This window comes from Ptychodera flava, chromosome 15, assembly GCF_041260155.1.
Source record: "Ptychodera flava strain L36383 chromosome 15, AS_Pfla_20210202, whole genome shotgun sequence".
NCBI lineage: Eukaryota > Metazoa > Hemichordata > Enteropneusta > Ptychoderidae > Ptychodera > Ptychodera flava.
Window position 1 is genome coordinate 31,264,656 of NC_091942.1, and position 23,002 is coordinate 31,287,657.

At 36.3% G+C, this 23,002-nt stretch overlaps 2 protein-coding genes across 3 annotated transcripts; both read right to left on the reverse strand.

Annotated features, from left to right (window-relative positions):
- Positions 1-809: 809 nt before the first annotated feature.
- LOC139152388 (serine/threonine-protein phosphatase CPPED1-like) lies at positions 810-9,995 on the reverse strand. Of its 2 annotated transcripts, none has more exons than XM_070725515.1 (5): positions 9,897-9,995; positions 5,676-5,885; positions 3,110-3,390; positions 2,172-2,309; positions 810-1,802 (listed from the first exon to the last, which is right to left on the reverse strand). In XM_070725515.1, the coding sequence occupies exons 3-5, from the start codon at positions 3,156-3,158 to the stop codon at positions 1,594-1,596; spliced, it is 396 nt and encodes a 131-aa protein (XP_070581616.1). In that variant the 5' UTR covers positions 3,159-3,390; positions 5,676-5,885; positions 9,897-9,995; the 3' UTR covers positions 810-1,593. The 2 variants fall into 2 exon arrangements, with proteins under 2 accessions (XP_070581616.1, XP_070581617.1); XM_070725516.1 differs by having other exon boundaries at positions 1,158-1,802; positions 2,172-2,306.
- A 1,133-nt stretch (positions 9,996-11,128) lies between these two features.
- LOC139151864 (serine/threonine-protein phosphatase CPPED1-like) lies at positions 11,129-21,394 on the reverse strand. Its single transcript, XM_070724893.1, has 5 exons — positions 21,263-21,394; positions 18,792-19,001; positions 15,699-15,980; positions 14,384-14,524; positions 11,129-14,123 (listed from the first exon to the last, which is right to left on the reverse strand). The coding sequence occupies exons 1-5, from the start codon at positions 21,381-21,383 to the stop codon at positions 13,909-13,911; spliced, it is 969 nt and encodes a 322-aa protein (XP_070580994.1). The 5' UTR covers positions 21,384-21,394; the 3' UTR covers positions 11,129-13,908.
- Between the last annotated feature and the right edge of the window lie 1,608 nt (positions 21,395-23,002).

The window sequence follows — 23,002 nt, forward strand, 5'->3', positions numbered from 1 at the left end:
TTGTTTAAATGGATAAAGATGAAACACTTCCAATTAATGATAGCCCTAACAATGTACAGAGTGCATTATTATGACATGTTTGCTAAGGATGATAGATATTTTCAGATTGCTCCTTAAGAATTATGTGTACTTTTTGAACAAACCAGAATAACAATTGATATCTGTTATTTCAGTAACACAGTATTATTCACGTTTCGTTAATTTTGATTATAATATTCAAGAAAAGTTAACTCACAAGACTACCGGTATGTATTCAAAAATTGCAGCTATTTCTGTTTTTTTAGATTTACATAAGTGTACATGTATCATGCATACACATTTTGTGGGTATGAAGATACGTTTTTTGCAGGAAACTATCTTTAAAGTTATTTGTAAGTGGTTGCTATAGTCTTGTATCAAAACTCAAAATACCACTGTAAATACTTATCATGAAATCATCTTGATGCAGATGACAGTATATCTGATAAAATTGTGCTTTAGCCATGCGATAGAAGTTCAAAGAAGATATCCGGGTTGCTCTTGATCGCCTGAGTAAGAAAAACAAAAGTTCTACAAGTCTTTTGTAATAGAGGGCGCCCATACAATTGGAAATTTCTAGCAATCTGCAAAAACGTTTTGTCATCTTATGTAGACTGTAATCTGAAAATTAACAATAGTGTGATATTAAAATTTCAGCAATTGCAGCATTTAATATTAAATCTTCATGATGTGTGTAAATTTTTAGTTCTGTCATAAAAGGAGACAAAAGCACGAGATTTGTGTATTCATCTATTCATTTATTCATTTAATTTATTTATATGTGTGTTTTTAATATTTTGAACTCCAATGCATGTGATGCAATTTAAACCATAGCTCCATCAGCACCAACAGGAGGGATTCAATGTAAAAGAACAAAATGCAGTCACAGGACAAATTAGGTTGGCAAAATAATTGACAAACAACTAGGAGAAAAAGTAAATTCTAAAATGTTTTAGGCAATTCTTTTCAATCTCAAAGGAGAAACATAAAAAACTTTGAAAACCTTGATAAAAGCAATTATATAGCCTGAGAAAGTGATTGAAAAGTGCATTTCTGGTGGATTTGACCGAATTAAGAAGTTCATAAAATGCTCTGGTTGATTGCTCAGAAATATGTTGACTTAATTGACTTATGTGACAAGACAAGGTAAAAATGAATGCACCCATTAGACAACATTAGTAAATTAAACTTTTACACACACAGATAAAATCCCCATTTAATGACAGGGATATACACTGCTGTGCTGTTTTTGGAATTAGAAATGTGATATAAATATAAAAGTCTTATCAGCAAATGTGTCATATGTTGTGGAAATAATGTTTATTGACAAACAACAGAATGATCCTGAGATGAAAATCTTAGTTTCCTGAAGAATATTAGAACGAGAATATTGTTTTGATCTTTTAAATCTGACCAAGAAAAGCATTTTTAATGTAAGTCTTTATTTACTCCATCAGTCTTCTCATCCTGACTCCGTACACACTGTGTCCATGGCGATTGGAAATACCCATAGAAGTACATCAAATTTGTAGAGTTAAGTTTTTGTCTGTAATAATACGTACCATGATACAACTCTCAGGTTGATGCTTCAGAGAGACACAGTGTCTCTGGGATATCATCCATTCCATAAAAATCATGCTTGATAGTGTTTTCATAAACCCTAACAACTCGCAAACCTGACTGTGCTTTTGTGTATCCCATAGCACACGTGATTACCTCCTCCATGTTACCATAGAAACCGCCTCCATTACGATGGTAGTGTCCACAAAATATTGCTCTGACACCTGTTATGGTTTGATTTCAGAAAAAAGACATTAAATTTACTTTCTTAGTGTTTCTTATTTTGATTCACATGGAAAAACTTGATAAAGCATGGCTTCAAATATTAAATAGAAAGACTAAAAATTTCCTGTCACTGTACATGGGCCTGGTGCAGAATATGGACCTATTATGAAGAAAAGCAATTATATAAATATAATATGATTTATACAACAAAAACAAATGGAGTAATCTGTATTTTATTGTATATGTATGCACTCAAGGTCAAACTTCTAAAAATCAATAGATTTGATTAGGCTATCACAAAATTTTATATCTTAAGTATTTCTCATGGTTTTTAAGTTGAAACTGACAAGATTTGATAACTTACTTACCTGCATCTTGAAATTTCTCCAACATTCTCAGTCTTAGATCGTTTTCCATGTTGAGATTTTTGAGATGTTTTTCCTCTGGACTTTTCAAAAACCATGGAGTGTGCTGGAATATCACCATATGTTTACACTTTGAATCTTCTAGAAAGAAAGAAGAATGATTTATAAAAAACGTAAGAACTGTTAATTGTATGTTTTGCATCAGAATAAATATTAGAGAAATATTCATTGACGCACAGTTACTTAGCAGACTGACCCTCAGATAATTTTGGAAATTGAGTCAAAAAGTCGGAATACCGTATTGTTAGAGGGCGCACTTTCACTTGTTTGGTAAGACAGCTCTGTGAAGACTGTAGCCTTAGGGGATGGGAAGAATGGCCGGAACATTTTAATTGATAGGAAAAGTCATAAAGGAAAATTTTGCAAAAAGTTTTTTTTTGGTAGAAAACACAATTTCAAAAACAACAGTTAGATACTGAGCAGTGGCAGGAATTGATAATGAAAACTATAAAATCAGATATTATATATTGACTCACTTCTGTAAAATATACAATTTGGAACATGAGAAATTAATTTATTGCTGATGGGGCTGCAGTTACACTTCAATCTCTTGTATTTCATTTACAATATGATAAACAACATTGATGATTTTATTGCTAAAATTCCAAGCCCTAGGAGACTTGAAGGTAAAGGATATTCCTTGAACTCATTTTCATAATTTAATATATAACATCAAGTTATAGCATGAAAATATATGTATCTTGGCATGTGAGAAAAACCAGCATCATTCTGATATGAAAATAAAAATTAGTAAATGACTTGGCAACAGTATGCTAATTAGTCTACAGTTTGCACACTATATTAAGAGCATAAAAAGCTCAGAAAAACTAAAACCATGGTCTATGGTGAACTTTTCACACATCGATGTATCATTCCAATACCTGCTAGCTGTTCATCCAGCCACTGGTCCTGTTTTTCTTTCAACTCCATCACTTGGCTTGGATCCTCATAAAACTGTGAATTTAGAACAATGAACTTGACACCGCCCACCCAAAAACTGAAATAATCATCACCAAACTTATCAACATAGTTGGCTACTGTCTGTCTGGTAGGAGTGTTCCCAAGGTCATGGTTACCACACACACATACTAGCGTATATCAGAGTCAAGGTCCATGAATTCTTTCTTGAAATCTTTTTCCTGTTCTTCCCTATTCTTAGTTCCTGTAATAAAAATAAATTCCTAATTTATCCTTCCTAACAAATTAAAGTTGTATTTTAAAACTACGCTGTTCTGGTACTGGTATTTAAAAATTATTATAAGTTAGAACAATGTGCTACAATGAATTTCTTAACATGCTTAAGGCCTATGTTCCTTGACAGCACATGGAACGTTGGTGAACTTTGGCTAAATTACTGGCAATATTGACATATCGCCAGGTTCAAATTAAGTGAATGTGGTCAGTTGGAAAATGCAATATTAAATTACCAGTATATATATATATATATATATATATATATTATATATATATATATATATATATATATATATACACACACACAGCGCAAGTCGATCCAACTGATCCGTTATCTCAGTTGGTAGAGCATCCGAACTGAATTCGGGGACATATATATATTTTGTGTCCTTGATTTTCCAAATATTGCAGAGCTGAAAGTGAACTCAATTCTGATGAAATACCCTAAACTGGTTTTATCAATAACATTCATACTTCGTAATTATGATATCTATATATTTTTCTTGAACTTTAAATGCCTTGCGATACATTTGGCGGCCAGGCATCTTTCTAGTTTTGAAAGAGAAAAACATTTGTGTGGAATCGGCTTTAAATTGATGTTTACGAGTGTTGACTAGCAATATTGCGCATGAAGTAGTTGCTCTTGAGCGACGTGTTCTGTCTTATGCGTGAAACAAAATCGAATATTGCAATTTGATACACTGCCCCTTATTTCGGATATGCGATTTTCGATATTGGTGTGGACCCAACAATGTTACATTTTTAGTGATAATCCCGTCTCACTGAGACTGATACATTTCAGGCAAAACATCCATCCGCGCCTATACTGTCAACGGTTTCCTCAATAGCTGGTGTCTACATGTAAAAAGCGCGCTCCTTCCTGCCCTTGTGATACTTTCTGATAAAACCCGAAAGTTGGTGTCTATGCTGAGCCGCTGTTAACTCAGCCTGAGGCTGATCTGAAAGTCTGGCACAAGGACAGCTATGGATCTAGAACGGCTGTCAGTCGATGATAGTTACATAAAGTCACTTCTTCAAGTTGATCCCGGGAAAAGTGAAAAAAAAAAGGAAAGTATAAAAGATATCGAGCTGTAGAGAACTGCAAATTAATTACGTGTTTTTAAACCCCCATCAATTATTTTATTCTGAATAAGGAACGCATCTAGCCGAAAAGTAGTTATACCCTGAAACTTTGTCCACTCTGGCAAACGCAACTCAATAACAGCTCTATTGGGATTGGGGGGGGGGGGGCATGGTGACCATGTGCCGTCTGTTTCGGAAAAAAAGCATAGTAACTCGTTTGGAATTAAATATGCCTGACTGAAACTTTCATTTAAATTGAAACTTATTATGTTTGGCATAGCCGTCCCGACTTGCGACGCCAGGTCAATGTCAACATTAAAGCCGCAATTTTCAATCCGAGGTTCTCGCATTAGTGGAGTTCTCCTCCCAGTCAAACACTTGGCCATTATGCTGATTATGATGTTGATTTCTATATCATTAATTACACAAACTGATCTCAACCTTTTGGTTTCTTTTGCTAATCCTGCAAACAGAGTTTATACGTACAAGGTTAGCGTTTGATTGACAGTCCATTCAAATCGGCAATGGTCATTGATTCCCCAACACCAACGCTCGAATTTCCTAAAAATCATCTTCCAGTCGCGTTAGAATTTGAATATTACCACAGAGTTCGATCGGCAGCAGCTTCGCGCTGACTGCTTGGCAGTTTTCTGCCCTGTTGCGGCCGGTAAAAACTAAAAAGTGGCAGTTTCTGGAGCGTGTGCCGGCGTGTTGCCTATTTGGTGTCCACTTACACAGTGACTCGACACAACCACGGTTTCGCGCCCTTTTAAAAGGAGGCTCCGCCTTTACAAATGAAACAATGACAAACGAATTAACTTCCTGTTCTACACCAAATTTCGATATTCGATTTATTCCTAGCATACTGCAAAGCGATGGTCTTTACATCTTCTCACTTGTTTCGTGCGAACATTGCATATGTGCTGGATTTCGAGCTAATACGCGTTTCGTTCTCTAATATCATCATCATATAAGCTGGCCGCGTAATGCACGGCGTAAGGACATGTTAAATCCGATGTTGGAAATGCCAACTCTAAAACGACAATCACAGAAAGAAATATGACGATATTTCAGAATTCCTTCTTCGATTTCGACATTCAAATTCGGTTGGCCTAATAATGCCACGGATTATATTGAAAGCAATCATCAAGAGCAGTTAATGTGGATCACCTGGAAACGCATGGACTAAATCACCACACACAATGAAAAATCTTGGTCTTGGTTTCATTTTATTCACAGCAGCTACTGCTGTCCTTGTCAATTCAATTTCTTTTTGCCATCCTCGCTTTGCTTCTTCCGGAACAAACTTCGCAATCATTCCGAACTGAATGTCAGCTCCCTGGATGAAAGAAAATGGGCCATTCCATTCTCCCTCAGTGGCTGTAAAATGACAGGAAAAAAGGCAAAAATCAGGAAAAACTAACAATATGCAATTATCAAACAGACCAATGACGATTGTGCATGATGATAGTTGTGACATTGCTCCAGACTGAGGTAAATTTACAATGCATGATGGTACATGTTTTCTATGGTAACATGGTTAAGATGCATACAAAAGAAAACTTTCCTGGCCCCTGATCAATACAGTATGTTACTCAGAGCAAATATTCACTGTGCCAAAGTACCCTACTGATAATTTAAAATTTTTAAAAGAAAACAGCTATAATGTATAATAAAAATCACTATTAAAAGACAAAAATTTCATGATCAACTTATTAAAAATGTAAAAATGTGTATGATGACCAGAGTTCAGGTAAAGCTTTGTTTTAATTCTCACACATTCTAGCGTATGCAAGACATGCAGTTATGTTTAATATATATATATATGTCAGAAAGTAGGATTCATTTGTTACCGACATTCAAGGTTTGTATTGTGATCTTTCTTTGTTTTACTATTCCCTTTTAAATTCATCAAAAGTTCAATTAACAACTAAAAAAATACTGATTCTCTCACATTGGGTATAAATATTAGAGAAATTTAATATAAAACCTTTTCTTATCCCCCTACTGCTTATGATGCAACGTCTACATGTAGATAAACACGGTAGACTGTGCACTAGTCATAGTTAATGCAACAGGTACAAAAATAGTTTGTGCCTTCACCTACATACATAGAAATCAAGTCTCTCCGTGTACACATGACAAAAACAGAGCACTATTTGTGACATTTGTAATCTTACTGCAGCAAAAACAACAGTATCAGTTGTAAAGCGCCCAACTTAAAGGCCTTGGTTTTCTTCTTATTCAACTTCAGACCACTACAATCGTGAAATTTTTCCATTACAGTGAGAACAGATTTTACAGAGGTAATATCCTGAACAAAAACAGTTGTGTCGTCTGCAAGTAAAGAAATCTTTGCTTCTTTAACTTGGTCATTATGAGATGGTAAACGTTACCCTTTTATGTTCTTATCATGCCTGATTTTGCATGCCAACATTTCAATTGCAATAACAAATAATAAAGCTGAAAGTGAGCATCCTTGACGGACCCCTCTTTCTAGCTTGAAGTAACTAGAGCACCAACCTTTATACAAGATACAACTTTGAATATCGGTATAGAACGTTTTCACCCATTGACGAAAAGAACGCCCAAAATTCATGCGTTGTAGTGTTTCATCAAGATAGTCCCAATTGACACTATCAAAAGCCTTTTCGTAGTCAATAAAAATGGCTACACCTCCAGTGTTGTGTTTCTTTGAATAATGAAAGATGTCAGCAATGAGTCTGACATTCTCACCAATAAAACGCCCCTTCATGTATCCTGTTTGATCACTGTGGATCAGCGATCGGAGGACAAGTTTCAGACGATTAGAGAGGGCTTTTGTAGCAATTTTGTAATCAATGTTTAAAAGAGAAATCGGCCTCCAATTATTGAGATCATCTTCAGAACCCTTCTTAAATAGGAGTGTAAGAACACCACGTTTCTGAGATACGAAAGTGCTCCACTCCGATAGCTCTCATTTAAGGATGACAAAACAAAATCACAAATATCATTCCAGAAAAAACGATAAAATTCCACAGTCAACCCATCAGAGCCTGGGGATTTGTTTTGAGGCATACTGCATAATGCTTTAAAACATTCTCTAACAGATAACTCGCCTTCACAAATATTCATCTGATCATTTGACAGTTGTGGAACAGGTGTATCTCCAAGAAAATCATTTAAATTCGTATCCCTTAAAATTTGTCTTGCTTTGTATAAATTATGATAAAATTTCTTCTGCCCATCAAGAATATCGTCAGTGTCTGTGACATGATTACCATCAGAAGTATGGAGGACATTCATTTCCTTTTTAGAGGCGTTTGACTTTTCTAGCCCCAAAAAGTACTTGGTGCTTTTTTTCTCCCTTTTCTACCCATCGTGCCCGGAGCGTATTTGCGCACCCTCAGCACGTAAAGTATACAAATCTTCTAAACGCTGTTTAATTGTTGCGTAAGTCTCAATGTTAACATCTGATGGCTCATAAATCATGTTTTTTTCTGCTATATGCAGTTGTTTCTCTAACTCTGGGATAAGGATGTTATTATTTTTTGTTGTATTTTGACAGTAAGTGATGGTACACTCTTTAACATCCTCTTAATTAAATCCCATCTAACCTTGGCATCAACATTTTGATATTTAGTACCACAAGTTGTAAGGAGACGACGAATTCTATTGACATAGTCGTCCTTTTGCAGTAAATACTTATTGAATTTCCAAACACCAGGACCTCTGTCATTATTCTTCACATTCATTTCAAAATACACTGCCATGTGGTCAGTTTTCAAAGCAGGTCTGATGTCTACAGTCTTTGTGTCACTTATAAGATTTTTAGAGATAAAAATATAATCAATTCTACTATAAGTTGGGCTGGGATGTAAACGCCGCCATGTAAATTGTTGTCGGACGGATTGTAATGACACGGTTGGCGATATTAGTTGGACAATCGACCCCATCAAAACTCTGGGGGTCTATTTTGGTTATGACGATCTGTTGTGTAGAAAACTGAATTGGGACAGTAAACTTAATTCTCTGGAAACAATTTTAAATACTTGGAGAAGACGACAACTCACAATTTATGGCCGTATTCTTGTCACTAAATCTCTTGCTATTCACAGATTTTGTATCTTTCATCAGTTATTGGCATTCCAAGGGATGTATGTTGTAAAGTACAAAGTCTTGTTGATAGTTTTGTTAAACGGAAAGAAGAATTTCTAACAAACTTATCCAAAGTGATTACAAGCTTGGTGGTGTAGACACGCAAATGTAAAGTGTCAAGTCGATGCCATGTTGGCTTTGTGGGTGAAAAGATTGATAAATTGTAAAGATGTGACTTGGTCTGTTTTACCATGGTCGTATTTTCATTTAGATGCTACTAGTAACCTTCTTCACCAGTTTACAATTTGGAAGACGATTCCAGAAAACATATTACGTATTCTTCCAGATTTCTATGTAATGTGTTAAATGCATGGTTTGTAGTGAACCGCAATGCTAGTCAGACTGGTAATCAGGTTCTGTTAGGTTGGTCCTCCAAATTCCGTTGTTTTTACGCAATTCGCACCGCAGGGGATGATTTTAATGTACGTCTCTGTAATTCTATTTCTCCACTTCATAAATTAACCTGTAAAGCATTGTATTCACATCTCATACAAATGTATTCAGCGCATGCTGGTAATAAGCTCTTGAAATGGTTCAACAATCTTAATGTGACGCCTCTTGAATCACTGAGTGATTGCAGCAAAATCTGGACTAATGTTTACAATTTAACAAAAGAAACAAAACTTAGAGAGTTCCAATGGAAATTGTTACATCGTTTAATACCATGTAATAAGTATCTGTATTTTTGGAAGTTAAAGGATTCTATGTATTGTCCAATATGCCAACAGATAGACTCTTTAGAACATAGATTTATACATTGTCAAATTGCTGCCAAGTGTTGGAATAGAGTAAGACTCATTATTTCAAGGTATTTTGAGATACAGGTAGATATAACACCAGCCAATATTATTTTTACAGAGGTCTGTGGTGACATAAACTTAAAGAAACAGGATTGTATTGTTAATCTTCTTATCTTACTGGGTAAATGGAGCATCCATAAATATTGGATAACTAACACAAATACACCAGTTGAAGTGATACTTAAAAACGAATTCATCTTGAGATATAAAATAGAAAGCAGATTGGTACAAAGAGTATGTATTACAAACCTTTGAGAAAATTATTAATTTAATGTGAATACTCCTCTTCAAGATATAGACTGTATCGTATTTCATCATTACACTTTACCTCGCATTGTATATATTTCTTATAAGCTCATGATGATTTACAATAAAAGATAAAAAAAAAACAACAGTACCAGAATCTCACATGAAGGACTCTGCCCATGAACTACAGATGATCTCAAAAAGTTACCTTTGTCAAGGCCGTAGTATCCTCGATTTCTTGCTCTTTGAAACGGCGGAACCGCCATGACACATATATACTGAACTTTGAACTTTGCTGACCTCAGTGTTAGCTGTACGTGCATCTGGTGGACTGATTTGTTAAAGGCGACTGTGAACTATAAAAAGACTGCTCACCTTTGTACTGTTCATTATTTGCTTTAAGAAGTTACAGATGCGTACTCAGAGGTGATGCGGTGGGCAATACATACTAAAAAATATGTGTATTTCACATTTAATGGTCTTGAATGTGAAAGTGGAGATACGTTACAGTTGACTTGAGCACTTATTGCTCATCGTAGAGGAAGTTACTTCTCAAACCATAGACACTCAATTGGGGTCTATGCTGAAACAACATGTGAAAGTCAACAACCACCTAACTGGCACATTAGCAGTAATTACACATCATAGACCGCAGAGAAACATACAGAATATTATGGGCACAAAATAGGATCAATATTATCCATTCAGTAATTTCTGCTAGCCACAACTTGACGTGGAATGAAGTTACAGAACACTGACTTTGTGGTCAGTGAACCAAAGTCATGCTTTGAGGATGGCATAGGGTCACTGAGCCATGCATAACAGAAATAAACCAAGGCCAGCTATATATATAGGATTTTTGAACTCTGTTCAGTAAACATTGTGAATTTTTGGATCAGCTTGCACAGTTATTCTCATACTTCACACTTACATATTCATAACCCTGTTATTACGAAAGCCATATGACTTGATCGATGAAAAATCTGATGGAATCACTTTTGTGTTGTTTTCACTCATAGTGCATTGAAAAGTAGTACAGTACTTTGATTGCATGAGTGTCTAAAACTCCAGTAATATCAAGAATGTTTGAAGTCTTTCATCATCATTCTGGTTTGCAATTCTGCATCAAGTACAGTATTCCCATACACACACTTTTGATGTGTATGTGTGTGCCTGTGTGTCTGTATGTGTGTGCATGTGCATAGTTTTGCCTATGGTGTGAACCAACACACACATATACTAACATTCATGCTTATATACAATACATACACACAAAATATACACACTTCAACCCCAATCGGCACAATACATCAAAATATTGGTTTACCCTGATTGTACCAGTGTATCCTTTTAGAATGACAAAACCTCCAAAACGGTATGGGTTGTGCGAGGTTTCAACATCACCTTGAACTGTACATGGAAGAAACAGGAACATATGACTGTGTTTTACATTAAAATCCATGTTTTATTGTTTGTCTGCAGCACTGTTGATGCATAATTCATAAACTTTACACATGTTGAGTTTAAAATACACAATCATCGTCAAACAAGTCATCGTTGATGACACAGTCCCCACTTGTTAATGGGTATTTTGATTACAGGTCCTCAGAGAGGATAGAGTCCTCTTCATTAGGTCTGTGATAAAAATACTTTTGAATAAATTCACTTGATACATGTCTGAGTTATGGTTCAGGACATGAAAAAATCGTAACAAAATGGTCGCACAGTGGCCATAAAGGATCGCATCACAAAACAAATTGATGTGCATAGCTATGACATTGGTCGATGTCCTTGTACCAACTTTGAATAAAATTGGTCGAAACATGCAAATATGCCTGAGTAATGGCTCTGTACATGAAAAAATCGTAATAAAATGGCCGCCTGGCGGCCATATTGGATCATATCACAAAACAGATTGACGTGCATATGTATGACATAGGTCAATGTCCTTGTACCAACTTTGAATAAAATCGGTTGAAACGTGCCTGAGTAATGGCTCTGTACATGAAAAAAATCCTAATAAATGGCCGCACAGCGGCCATTTTGGATCGTATCACAAAACAAATTGCCGTGCACAGCTATGACATTTGTCAATAAGCTTGTACCAACTTTGAATAAAATCGGTTGAAACGTGCCTGAGTAATGGCTCTGTACATGAAAAAATCGTAATAAAATGGCCGCCTGGCAGCCATTTTGGATCGTATCACAAAACAAATTGACGTGCATATCTATGACATTGGTCAATGTCCTTGTACCAACTCTAAATAAAATCGGTCGAAACATGCCTGAGTAATGGCTCTGTACATGAAAAAATCGTAATAAAATGGCCGCCTGGCAGCCATATTGGATCGTATCACAAAACAAATTGACGTGCATATCTATGACATTGGTCAATGTCCTTGTACCAACTTTGAATAAAATCGGTTGGAACATGCCTGAGTTATGGCTCTGTACATGAAAAAATCGTAATAAAATGGCCGCCTGGCGGCCATATTGGATCGTATCACAAAACAAATTGACGTGCATCTGTATGACATATGAAGTAATCCTTGTATCAAGTTTGAATGAAATCGCTCCAGGCATCTCAGAGATATCTGCGTGAACGGACGACGGACGGACGCACAGACGCACGCACGCACGCACGCACAGACACATGCACGCACACACGCACGGACATGACCAAACCTATAAGTCCCCCCGGACGGTGTCCGTGGGGACTAAAAATACACGAAATCATAATTTTACTTTGGAATGAGGTATTTACAAATATATATGGATACAACTAGATTAGAACAAAAACTTAAACATCATTCTTTTTATCTCTCAGACACAATGCAATGCATGCTCTATAAAAAAATACGAACTTCCATGTGGTGTAAATCATCAGACAATTGTACAGTTAATAATTCAAACCCGGAATTCCTATGGACCACGGTACAAACAAAACAATGTGCACAAATGCGCACAGAAATACCTGTATTTCTTTACACATTTTTTTACACGCGGGTTTGTTTGTACAGCCATCACATGATCTCTTGGGTGTACTGAGTCTGCTGAACAACGTAGGTCCTTTTTATTCTGGAGTAGAACCACTGGCTTCTAATTGCTTCTTATAAAACACTGACACTACGGTAACAATATTTCTTCATCTCTTTGAATTTTTCAGTTTCTTCCCTGTTATCAAACCAAATGCAGCCTAGAAGATCTCTTTCACATAACTGACTACTTTCAAAATATTGAAACATTCACTGGAGTATCACACTATCCAGTAATATCATTGAGCAAACTGAATGCTGAACGAAAAATATTCTGTATTTTGTAAACATTTCTGACATAATTCCACAGAACTGGAAAACATAGCTGTTCAGCACACATCAAGAAATATGATAAAACAGTCAGGTACATATCAATATTTTTGTTGTTTAAAATGATCAGAAAATTCTTCTTCTTGATAAGTGTATCTTTAGATGCATATTGTATTTGCACTTGAAGTAATACAACTGTACAAAGCTATACATACATCTCTAATATTGTGATTGGTTGGTACAAAATGCAGCTATAGTCTCAGAAAAATCTGGAAGAATAAAGTTCAAATTCCTGTATCCCTGAAATTAAAAGCACATTGAATATAATTTCATAAAAAAACATGACATGTTACCTTTTACGTAAAGGCAAACGTGACTAAAATGAATAAAAACTAAAATTTCAATATGTAAACAGGCAACTATCAAATTTGCTTATTGGTTATTATTTCTCAGCAGAAGGTGAGCCTTTGACATAAAAACACAGTTTTTTATTCATAAGTCTTGGTTGTTTGCCAACTGATAGCATGTCTGATAAGTAAAACTACATTTGTGATCCGGAATATTCGATGTTCATATTCAACAAGGATATTTCAAGAGTAGAAATGAGTTTAAAATTCAATTTTCATGTGCCTGTACGCTGACACTTCATTTTCTGGAGAATGTCTCACATGTAGAATGGGTACCAGAATTCTCTATCCTCCAATAAACTATTGATAATTTCATGGATCTGTAATGAGGTACTTGTGGACCATTGTTGAACCCTTTCACCCCTACACATGGTTTGACCTTATTGTTCAGTCTTGTGTGACTGCATCTACATTTACAGAAACATGAATTATAGTAACTGCAGGGGAGGGGTCATAATACTTCATTCTGCTTTAATACCCACAACTTTGTCCAGACGGACAAATCTGATTAAAGTGATGGGTTTGAAAGAGTAACTCTTTCTGGAATATCATCCATTGCATAATAGTCATGTGTTATTGAGTTGTCCAAAATCCTGACCACTCGTAGGCCAGACTTGGCTTCACCCAACGGACAGCCCATGGCTGATGTTACCACCTCTTCCATATCGCCATAGAAACCACCTGCATTACGATGATAGTGCCCACAAAATATTGTCCTTACACCTGTGAAAGAAGTTATAACCAGAAGCATTCACTTTAATTCTCAATTTTACAAAATGTAATGAAGGTTGGAACATATGATGAGAAACATGTAGTCACAAAATTCTTTTTCCTGTAAAACTGATTCACAAATGAGAAAAATTATGCTTAGATGATATTAAAAATTTATATAGTAATATTTCGTTTAAAGAGTTCTCTCTAACATTTGAATCAGAAATAAATGTAGGTGAAATTAAATGACATTGTTTGATAATTATCATTACCTGCACTTTTGAATTTTTCTAACATCTTCAGCCTGAGTTCCTTTTCAATATTGAAGTAATCCTTTCCTTCGTTTGGATCTTCCAAAAACCAAGGAATGTGCTGGAATATCACTAAATGCTTACAACCTGATGTCTGTGCACCTGAAGAGATATTGGAAATGGTCAAAAGATTCCTAAGCAATTGTAAAGATTTTATTGTGAAGGCAAGGACTCCAACAAGCTAGAACCATGAACAAAAGAAAAACTTAAACTTTGTCTAGAGGGCGCTGATCCAAACTAGGGCAAACCCTTGCTATATTCACTTGAAATATTCATGAAATATGCAGTTTTGAACAGCAGGAATAAGTTACACTTCAAAAAAGGAATTAAGTTACATTTTAAAAATATCTGGTCATTTTAAAAAGTAATTTCTTTGTTTTTATATGATTGTCCTGTAATTTTCCTCATTTTGAAGGTAAAACACTTCATGATTTTTGTCTGCTCATAAAGCTACAAAGGTACGTAACAGAGTTCATGCAAGTTAGTTTTCAAGAATAGAAAATCAGAAAATGAATGTTGTGCAGTTATCTAATACCTTCTACAAATCTAAGAAAGAAATCTCAATAATTTCAGATATATTTACATTTTCCAAACGGCAAATCACGCAACAGACAATATGGATCAGCATTTATAGATTATTGGCAAAATTGAAGACCAGAAGGGCACACATTGCTATCAACAGTCTGAGAGATTATGAACATGACTAGATTGTTACATTTGTGGACATATCTGTTTGAAAGACTTGCAAAGTTCCATGAGTGTTTGAATCAGAACTTATCAACTCTGTCCGGGATCTCTGGGTGCCCTATATCTGATGTAATACATCTTCCTTCCATCCTTTATATCAAATTAGCTTGTTACGTCACAGGCAGCAACACCATTGACCTTGTTCACGGTTGTTTGTGTCGTGTGTGAGGTTCAAGTGAACTTCTCAATCACTATGGACGAGTCTACATACAATTACTTCCAACACTGAAAAGCATGTTTTGCCCTGTGTAGTTATTCACCAAAATATTCACATCCCAGATGAAAGCAAGTTTGAAAGAGATTAAAATACCAGAAACAAAACTGTTGTGTGAAGGGTATTTGTAATAAACTACCCTTTAATTAATTAATTACCCTTTCATTAATTTGACTTCACCTTTTCCTGATAGAACTTTTGTAAGATCCATTGTTTCAGTGAAAGTATGTCTACATATTTATTTGTAGCTGATTGAGGCTACAGAATTATGATGTTCCCAAAACCCTCAGAAATGCTGAGCACGCAATGCCATACCTGCTAGCTGTTCATCCAGCCACTGATCCTGTTTTTCTTTCAATTCCATCACTTGGCTTGGATCTTCATAAAACTGTGAATTCAGAACAATGAACTTGACACCACCAACCCAGAAACTGAAATAATCATCGCCAAACTTATCAACATAGTTGGCTACTGTCTGTCTGGTAGGAGTGTTCCCAAGGTCATGGTTACCACACACACATACTAGAGGTATCTCAGAGTCAAGGTCCATGAATTCTCTTTTCAAGTCTTTTTCCTGTTCTTCACGTCCTTCAGTTCCTGAGAAGACAAGAATGGAATTCTTTTAAAAATCTGTTTGCAGAGGTTTACATGTATCTAACCGTCACTACAGAAAATTTTTATGTGATACCTGTTTTTCAGAAATATCTGTAAGTGTACAGATTTAAAACACTGCAAGCAAGAAAGATTGTTTTGAAAGGATCTTTTATTCCATCAGCAGCAGAAATTTCAAACTCACTGGGATGGTTAAACCAATATATAGCCCATCAACTTATTTAAGCTGTTAATTGCTGTAATACATCTATATGAAACCTGTCTGTCAGCTTTTCATGCATGTATTGTTTCTTGTTCAGTGACTGAGAGAAGATTTTCTTTGTTATGTTATGTGACAGATAATAAAGAGCATTATTATTGGTAGTACTCGCCAGAATGTTGATAAACTAATCAAAGGGTCCATTGGCTGTACCTTTGGTGTATTTTCCATAATATTTGCATTGTTTAGAAACTAGTTTACTGTTCCAAACAAACTTATTAGACTGGCCCTTTATAGTCACTGGCTTTTCTTGGCCATATGCAGCAGTTACTAGCTGGCCAACTGTCATGTTCATCCTACCATCTACGCGACAGTCTGCCCAAGTATAGTGCTTGAATTCACTCTGTTCTGATATTTGTATGCCTACAGACATTGGGCAAGTCTACAAACTCCTGTAAAAATGCCTTGAGTTCAGTATCACAATGCTGCATGTGTGTGCTGTCCAATGCTTACATCTGTATTTGAATCTGCATCTAAATTCACATTTCAACCTAACAGTATGTATTGTACATAATCTTTTGAATTGCCAAGGCTAATACTGTGTATCTCAACACACTTTTTGCAAACAGCAAAAGAAAGAGTACTTTGTTCTCAAGATCAAAATACAATGCAATATTATTCAACATTCACAGCTATTGTCCCTCTAAAGCAGCGGGTTTCTTATGTCTGCCAAAATTGAGTAACCGTTTACAATTTTCATAGGAGAAACAAAGGACTGAAAACCACATAGACAATCAATGATAACATGTACAAATGCCAGAACATGTGATTGAAGACTGCTATTTTAACCCTTTGAATGCTGTAATATTTCCCACCAAAATTTTAGTGCAAAATTTACTCATTTTTATGAATTTTTCTGTGTTTTTCTTGATAATTTTGGACCAAATGGACATCATATGTCATTGGCTATGGATTTTTATCAAAATTTTGGCAAAACATTGGGAAAAAATGACTTTGGTATATTTTATGAAAGTGACTAAAATTGACTTTGGCGCTCAAAGGGTTAACAATCGGAAACAAACTCTGTGTTCAAACAAGATCCTGTTAGAATGATGCAAGAACATATCTGTTGATACATTACAGTCAAAAGTACTCATTTCAAAGTGATAATCCCAGGCAATTGTTCCAAACGCTTGCAACAAAATCCCACGTTTGTCTTTTATACTTTTTCAAACACGTAACACTTTAACAACTAAGAGGATTTTCTTTACTGTTGATCTGGAAGATAACATTCACATTGAAAGTGAACAGCACAAATGTGCTTTTGATCGGCAGACAATATACACTGTTGATTGAAGTTCACTGCTATTCAACCCATCTCAACAAGTTTCCCCCTGTTGTGTAAGTACTTCACGGCTAATGTTGTTTCAAGCTTTCTTGTCATGCTAATTGGAACCTCATTATGGGATTACAATGCTTGTTTTGAAATGGAGAAGTGGTTTTCAATGCCCTGCAATGTTGTTGTTCCTCTTGCAAACATTGTGATCCTATTCTGTATTTGCCAATAATGGTTTATACAGAAAATTCATTTGTTCATGACTTTCTGACAATACAAAATAATTCTTTGAGCATAGCTGATGCAGCCCACAGTTCATACCCTGATGCATTCACAATTCTACCGGTAGAATAGATATTCATAGAAAGCAATAGTACAGTCATTTGCTAGAAACAATATACCCTGTGTGCTTCCAGTTATGAACAGTGATAAATAGCCACAATTAAGTGCTAATTGTCTTGCTTTGTAGGGACAAGATTTTAAAGAACATACTATACTGCAGGAGTTCAGTGTAAAAAAACAAGGTGAAATTTTCTCTGTGCGTACCACACAGGTTTGCATGTCCTAGCTATTCTTTTGGGTAAGATATGTAGGCTAACTGTTTCAGAACTAAACACTTTATGTAAATCCATTTTTTGTCTGGATGAAAAAGTGGCACATCTACCTTTGCCCACAGTGGAGTGACCATGTTTTGCCTTACAAGCATTAGTTTAAACTCATTGTTTTCGATATCGATTAGTCAGACCTCAAAGCAGTCAACGATGCATGACCAAGCAAATGGGATCATAGCTCATTGATAAACTTCCGGCTTTATCAAAGAAAAATGTCACTTTTCCACCGGTGAAAATACACATTGTCTAATCTCTCTCTTGTTACTGTTCTTTTGATAAATAAACAATTGAATCAGAGAAACCCTTCTGGCAAGACTGCAGTATAATGGACCCATACTGATCAATTTACAAATGATAGGGGTCCCATTTTTATTTTCTATAAGAGGGACTCCTAAGAAACTGTTTTCGAAAAGAAAACTGGGCCCAGCATTTTTCAGTTGCGCACTTTTCATAAGAAATATGATCAAAAGATACTGTATATGAATACATTGAATATAGCATGTTCCTTCCAATATGATATTTGTCAGTTTGTGAAGCCATCTGAATCTACAGCAAATTTTCCTATAAAATGTTCTTAAAATGAGTTTTCAAACCCATTCCCTTATCCATATTTATCCGTGACCTATTAAAATATAAATATTTGTCCTCACCCGGGAAAGAATTCACCAGATCCCCACAGACAATAAAAAATTTTGGCCTTGGTGTCATTTTATTGGCAGCAGCGATGGCTTTCCTGGTGAGCTCAATTTCCTCTTGCCATCCCGTGTCAGCTTTCTCCGTGAAAAAGTCCGCAATCATTCCGTACTGAGTGTCAGCTCCCTGTATGAAACAGAATGGGCCCTTCCATTCTCCCTCGGTGGCTGCGGAATAACAAGGGATGGAGTAAGAAGTGATGCATTGTGGACATGCAAAATGTAGGGCACAGTGAACTTTGTAAAGTGTATCACGACCAATGGCAATGAGGAGGTACACATGCAGAAATGCATTGTGGTCCTGATATGTATGATTATGAGACGGTATCTGTAGTAACTGTCTACGTTTCCATCATTTTTGTTTTGCAACCTGGCAAAGTTATGACTGCTATGTGATCAATATTGGTGTAAAAATACAGTTTTAATGGTCCTGGTATTGCTAGAATGAATATGTAATAAAATCATCCATATTTCACCAGCCACATAATTTTGACTTTATGATCGAACAGCACTACCATAATTTCATAGCTCTCTCTCTCTCTCTCTCTCTCTCTCTCTCTCTCTCTTCTCTCTAAATGAAACAATGGACTCATTCTACTACAACACATGTCCATGGCTGTGACTGAATGTTGCAATAAAATTTTACTGTACAGACCCACTTGCCAATACATATAAGAACAGGTTGATACAACTAAATGCAAGAGGCAGAAATGTCACTTGGCCCATTCTCATTCAGAATTCAGCCTGCAATTACAATGTAACCTTCCTTCAATTTGTAGATGGTGACATGTTGGAAAGTAATCAAATTAACTACCGTATAGACGATACCTGAAGTTTATGAAAAGTGGGTGTGATTATGACAAATGCTACGTGTACATACTCAATCCAGGGTATGCAATAATGCACGTAAATGTCAGATATTTGATGCGGCAGTATAGGTGGACTATGACACGGCCTAAACCACATGAATATGGCTATCAATATGAACGATGTAGGTAGACTTAAAATGTTCAATAATATTTGCATTCCTGATATAACAGAAATATTTCCAACATACTCAATTCAACAATTTCCATATTTCCAACATACAGTAGCAGTCTAAACTATTCACAAATACCCTGTGATATGAAATTTTTTTAAATAAACCATTTAAATAAGTAGGTTAAGGTTGGAACTCCTGTAACTTAATTTTCTAGAAATAAATGATGACCTTGGAATTATGTCAAATGCAGCCAGTACCTGCAGAATACAGGGCGTGAGTTGAACAATGCTATCTGCAAACACAGATGCCATAATAAAAACTTTAACAGCTCAGATTAAAGAGTATATAAATCGACCGATGTAGAAATGCGTAGACCTGAATTTGTATGGCTGTAATTGTTTGAACTTGGAAGATACGCGATACTAGTTCTTGGTGTCCCTAATTTTGGACTGGCATAGAGTTCGGTTGGCAGTTTGCGAAGGATTAAAAATAGCTAGGCGGCTAACGGAACAGTCAGTATGTAAACGTTTCAGCCATTGAGGCAAAAGACTTGCCTCAAGCCATGCACCATGGTACTGTGCAACCTAAAAAGATTTGTATGTAAACATTTAGCGAGTGATAACCTTGTCTGCTTTCCACCTCCATGGTTTACCTGGATTGACCGCAGCCGCTCGGCTTTTCTCGGGCAAACGAAGCATGCAGTTACTGGGCGCTCACACCACGATCTACGCGATAGCCTATTCAATTTCGCATTCACCTGGTGACATGGGTTAGACAGTCTGCTGAAGTTTATTCGTTCTATCATGGATGTAACATATCCATGGTTCAATTTACAGATTTTATATCCGCATGTATAGATTTGCCCGCACACTTGGGGCAAGTCGGCGTTTTACTGTGAATGGGCGAATTCCGGGGGACTGGAAAAACGCTTTCAATGGTAGAAAAGCTTGTTCATATCAGATAGTGATACAGAAAAATAGATGGATCAAAATTCAATGCGGGCGGTTGAGCCGATAGTCACACAGAAAGAAATATCAAATACGTACAGCGTACGGTTGTAAATGTGAGCAACGGGGCCGAGGACACATATTTACACGACTCGTCGCACGCGCCAATGATTTACAAAGGACCATCTCCTAGCACAGTTTACACTGAACGCTAGGCTTAATCACCAGACTGGATTGCTTACTATCGGCATGCAGGTCAAGTGAACTCTCATAGACACACTGCCACAACCATCGGCGACAAGTATGCCCATTGCTGTACTGAGTGACTCTGATACTGGGCAATCAATCGATCGCCAGTTGGAACAGTCGAGTCTCACTCACAAACGGGTCATCAGAGTTGTTCTACCTTCGCATGCCTCAAGATTTTGTTGATTTGAAAGTACAAAATATGAAGACGTCGGACTTGATCTACACTAAAATATGTCCTTTCGCTATATTACCTTTATCTAGGCCATGATATCCCCGATTTCTTGCTCTCTGAAACAGCGGCACAGCCATTGCATCGCCTTGGTAGTGGAGCCCGTGTGAAACTTTGACCTCTAACCTCATTTCGATGCCCATTTGTTTGCACGTGACGTCAACGGCCCACATTCGGGTTTGGTGTTGACGTTTGAGTATTATTTGCATGCGTCATCATTTGCGTCCGATATAATACACTGATAAAAACCACTGGCTTTTAAATTTAAGTGACACTTTCTCTTTGCAATGATCATGAGCCATGACATCATTTACAGCGTTTAGCAAAATATGAATGGCAGGAAATAACGAGGCTGACCGAACTGAGAACAAAAACTTGCGGTCATCGTCCTTCTCCGCCTTTTCATCGTTTTCCTTTGCATAAACCACTGTGGTATCAGAAGCGTTTTTTTCCAGAAATTGACCGGTTATGAGTCGTTTAATACACAGGGGTGCGCCTGCACACCCCAATCGTCCGTCTAGCTTTAAAACAGCCAACTTCCATACCTATGCTTTGTGACGTCAGAGAAAAACGCACGTAGCTCCTTCCTGATAATAAAAGTTGCCGCATCCTTCTACATTCTCCAATGATGTAGGCCTACATGTAAAATCGTACCACAGAATGCTGTAAATTTTCTGGAACAAAAGCCAAGTTCGGGGTATTAATATTAGAATATTTAGAATATTTCCCCTATCCCTTGCCTAGCCAAAATTGACATCGGCAAGTTGCGAATTAAAGTATAAAACTGGTATCTATAGACAAGTCTGTAGACAAGTATGGCTGAAAATAAGAACAACGAGAAAACTACATGTAGGCTACCAGTAGGCCCTATGTCTTTTTGGCAAGGCTCTGACATGTCAAATCTTTGAATCTATGCCCCTGTAACTTTCTCTCTCGTTCGATTTCCTTGGAACGATGGTCCTACTACTAACACATCGAGTAGTAATGGTTTACTCTAAACTAGGGCTTATTTGTTATATTTTAGTCTTATAAATAAAAGAATTGATTCAACAGCTGTTTTACACTCTGGTAAGCTTCACGGGTAGATTTATATTACTATGGTATAGATGCAACTTTAGAGGAAGCATTCCCTCTGGAGAATCTTAGGTTTTTTTAATGTACAATTAACACGATTGGAACTAATTTGGGATAATTGGATGGTGAAGTAATGCCGATTTAATCTACAATTGTAATCTCATCTGTTTTTCTTTTTACATTACACATTTGTTTTATGATTAATTTGCAATATTGCAACATTCAGCTATACGGCACCTAACATTTTTGAGAAATTTGAAAAATATGAAAATCCAATTATCCCAAAATAGTTCTAATCGTGTTAATTGCAGTTTTCCTGTAGGGATTAAAAAGTTATGAAAATAAAAGATGCTCTTTTCATAAAACTTGCCATCGTTCTACAGATACAGATCACGCCTTCTAAAACTCAAGAATTTTTAAAATTTATATTTAATAGGTGCCAAATTAAAAATCCTAAAACATTTCCACACGTGAGACGACATGGCATGGAAGTTTTAAAAACATCATTTCATCCCGATCATATTATTAATCGCCATTCTTGAGTAAAACGTTGCATTATCTTGGCGACGGGGAGTTAGGTCATTATCCGAAAAAAGTACTGAGATCGAATGTACTTCTAAACACGGTCCCTCCACAAAGGAGGGACCATGTTCTAAACCACGACTAGTAAATTAAAATAGTCATAAAC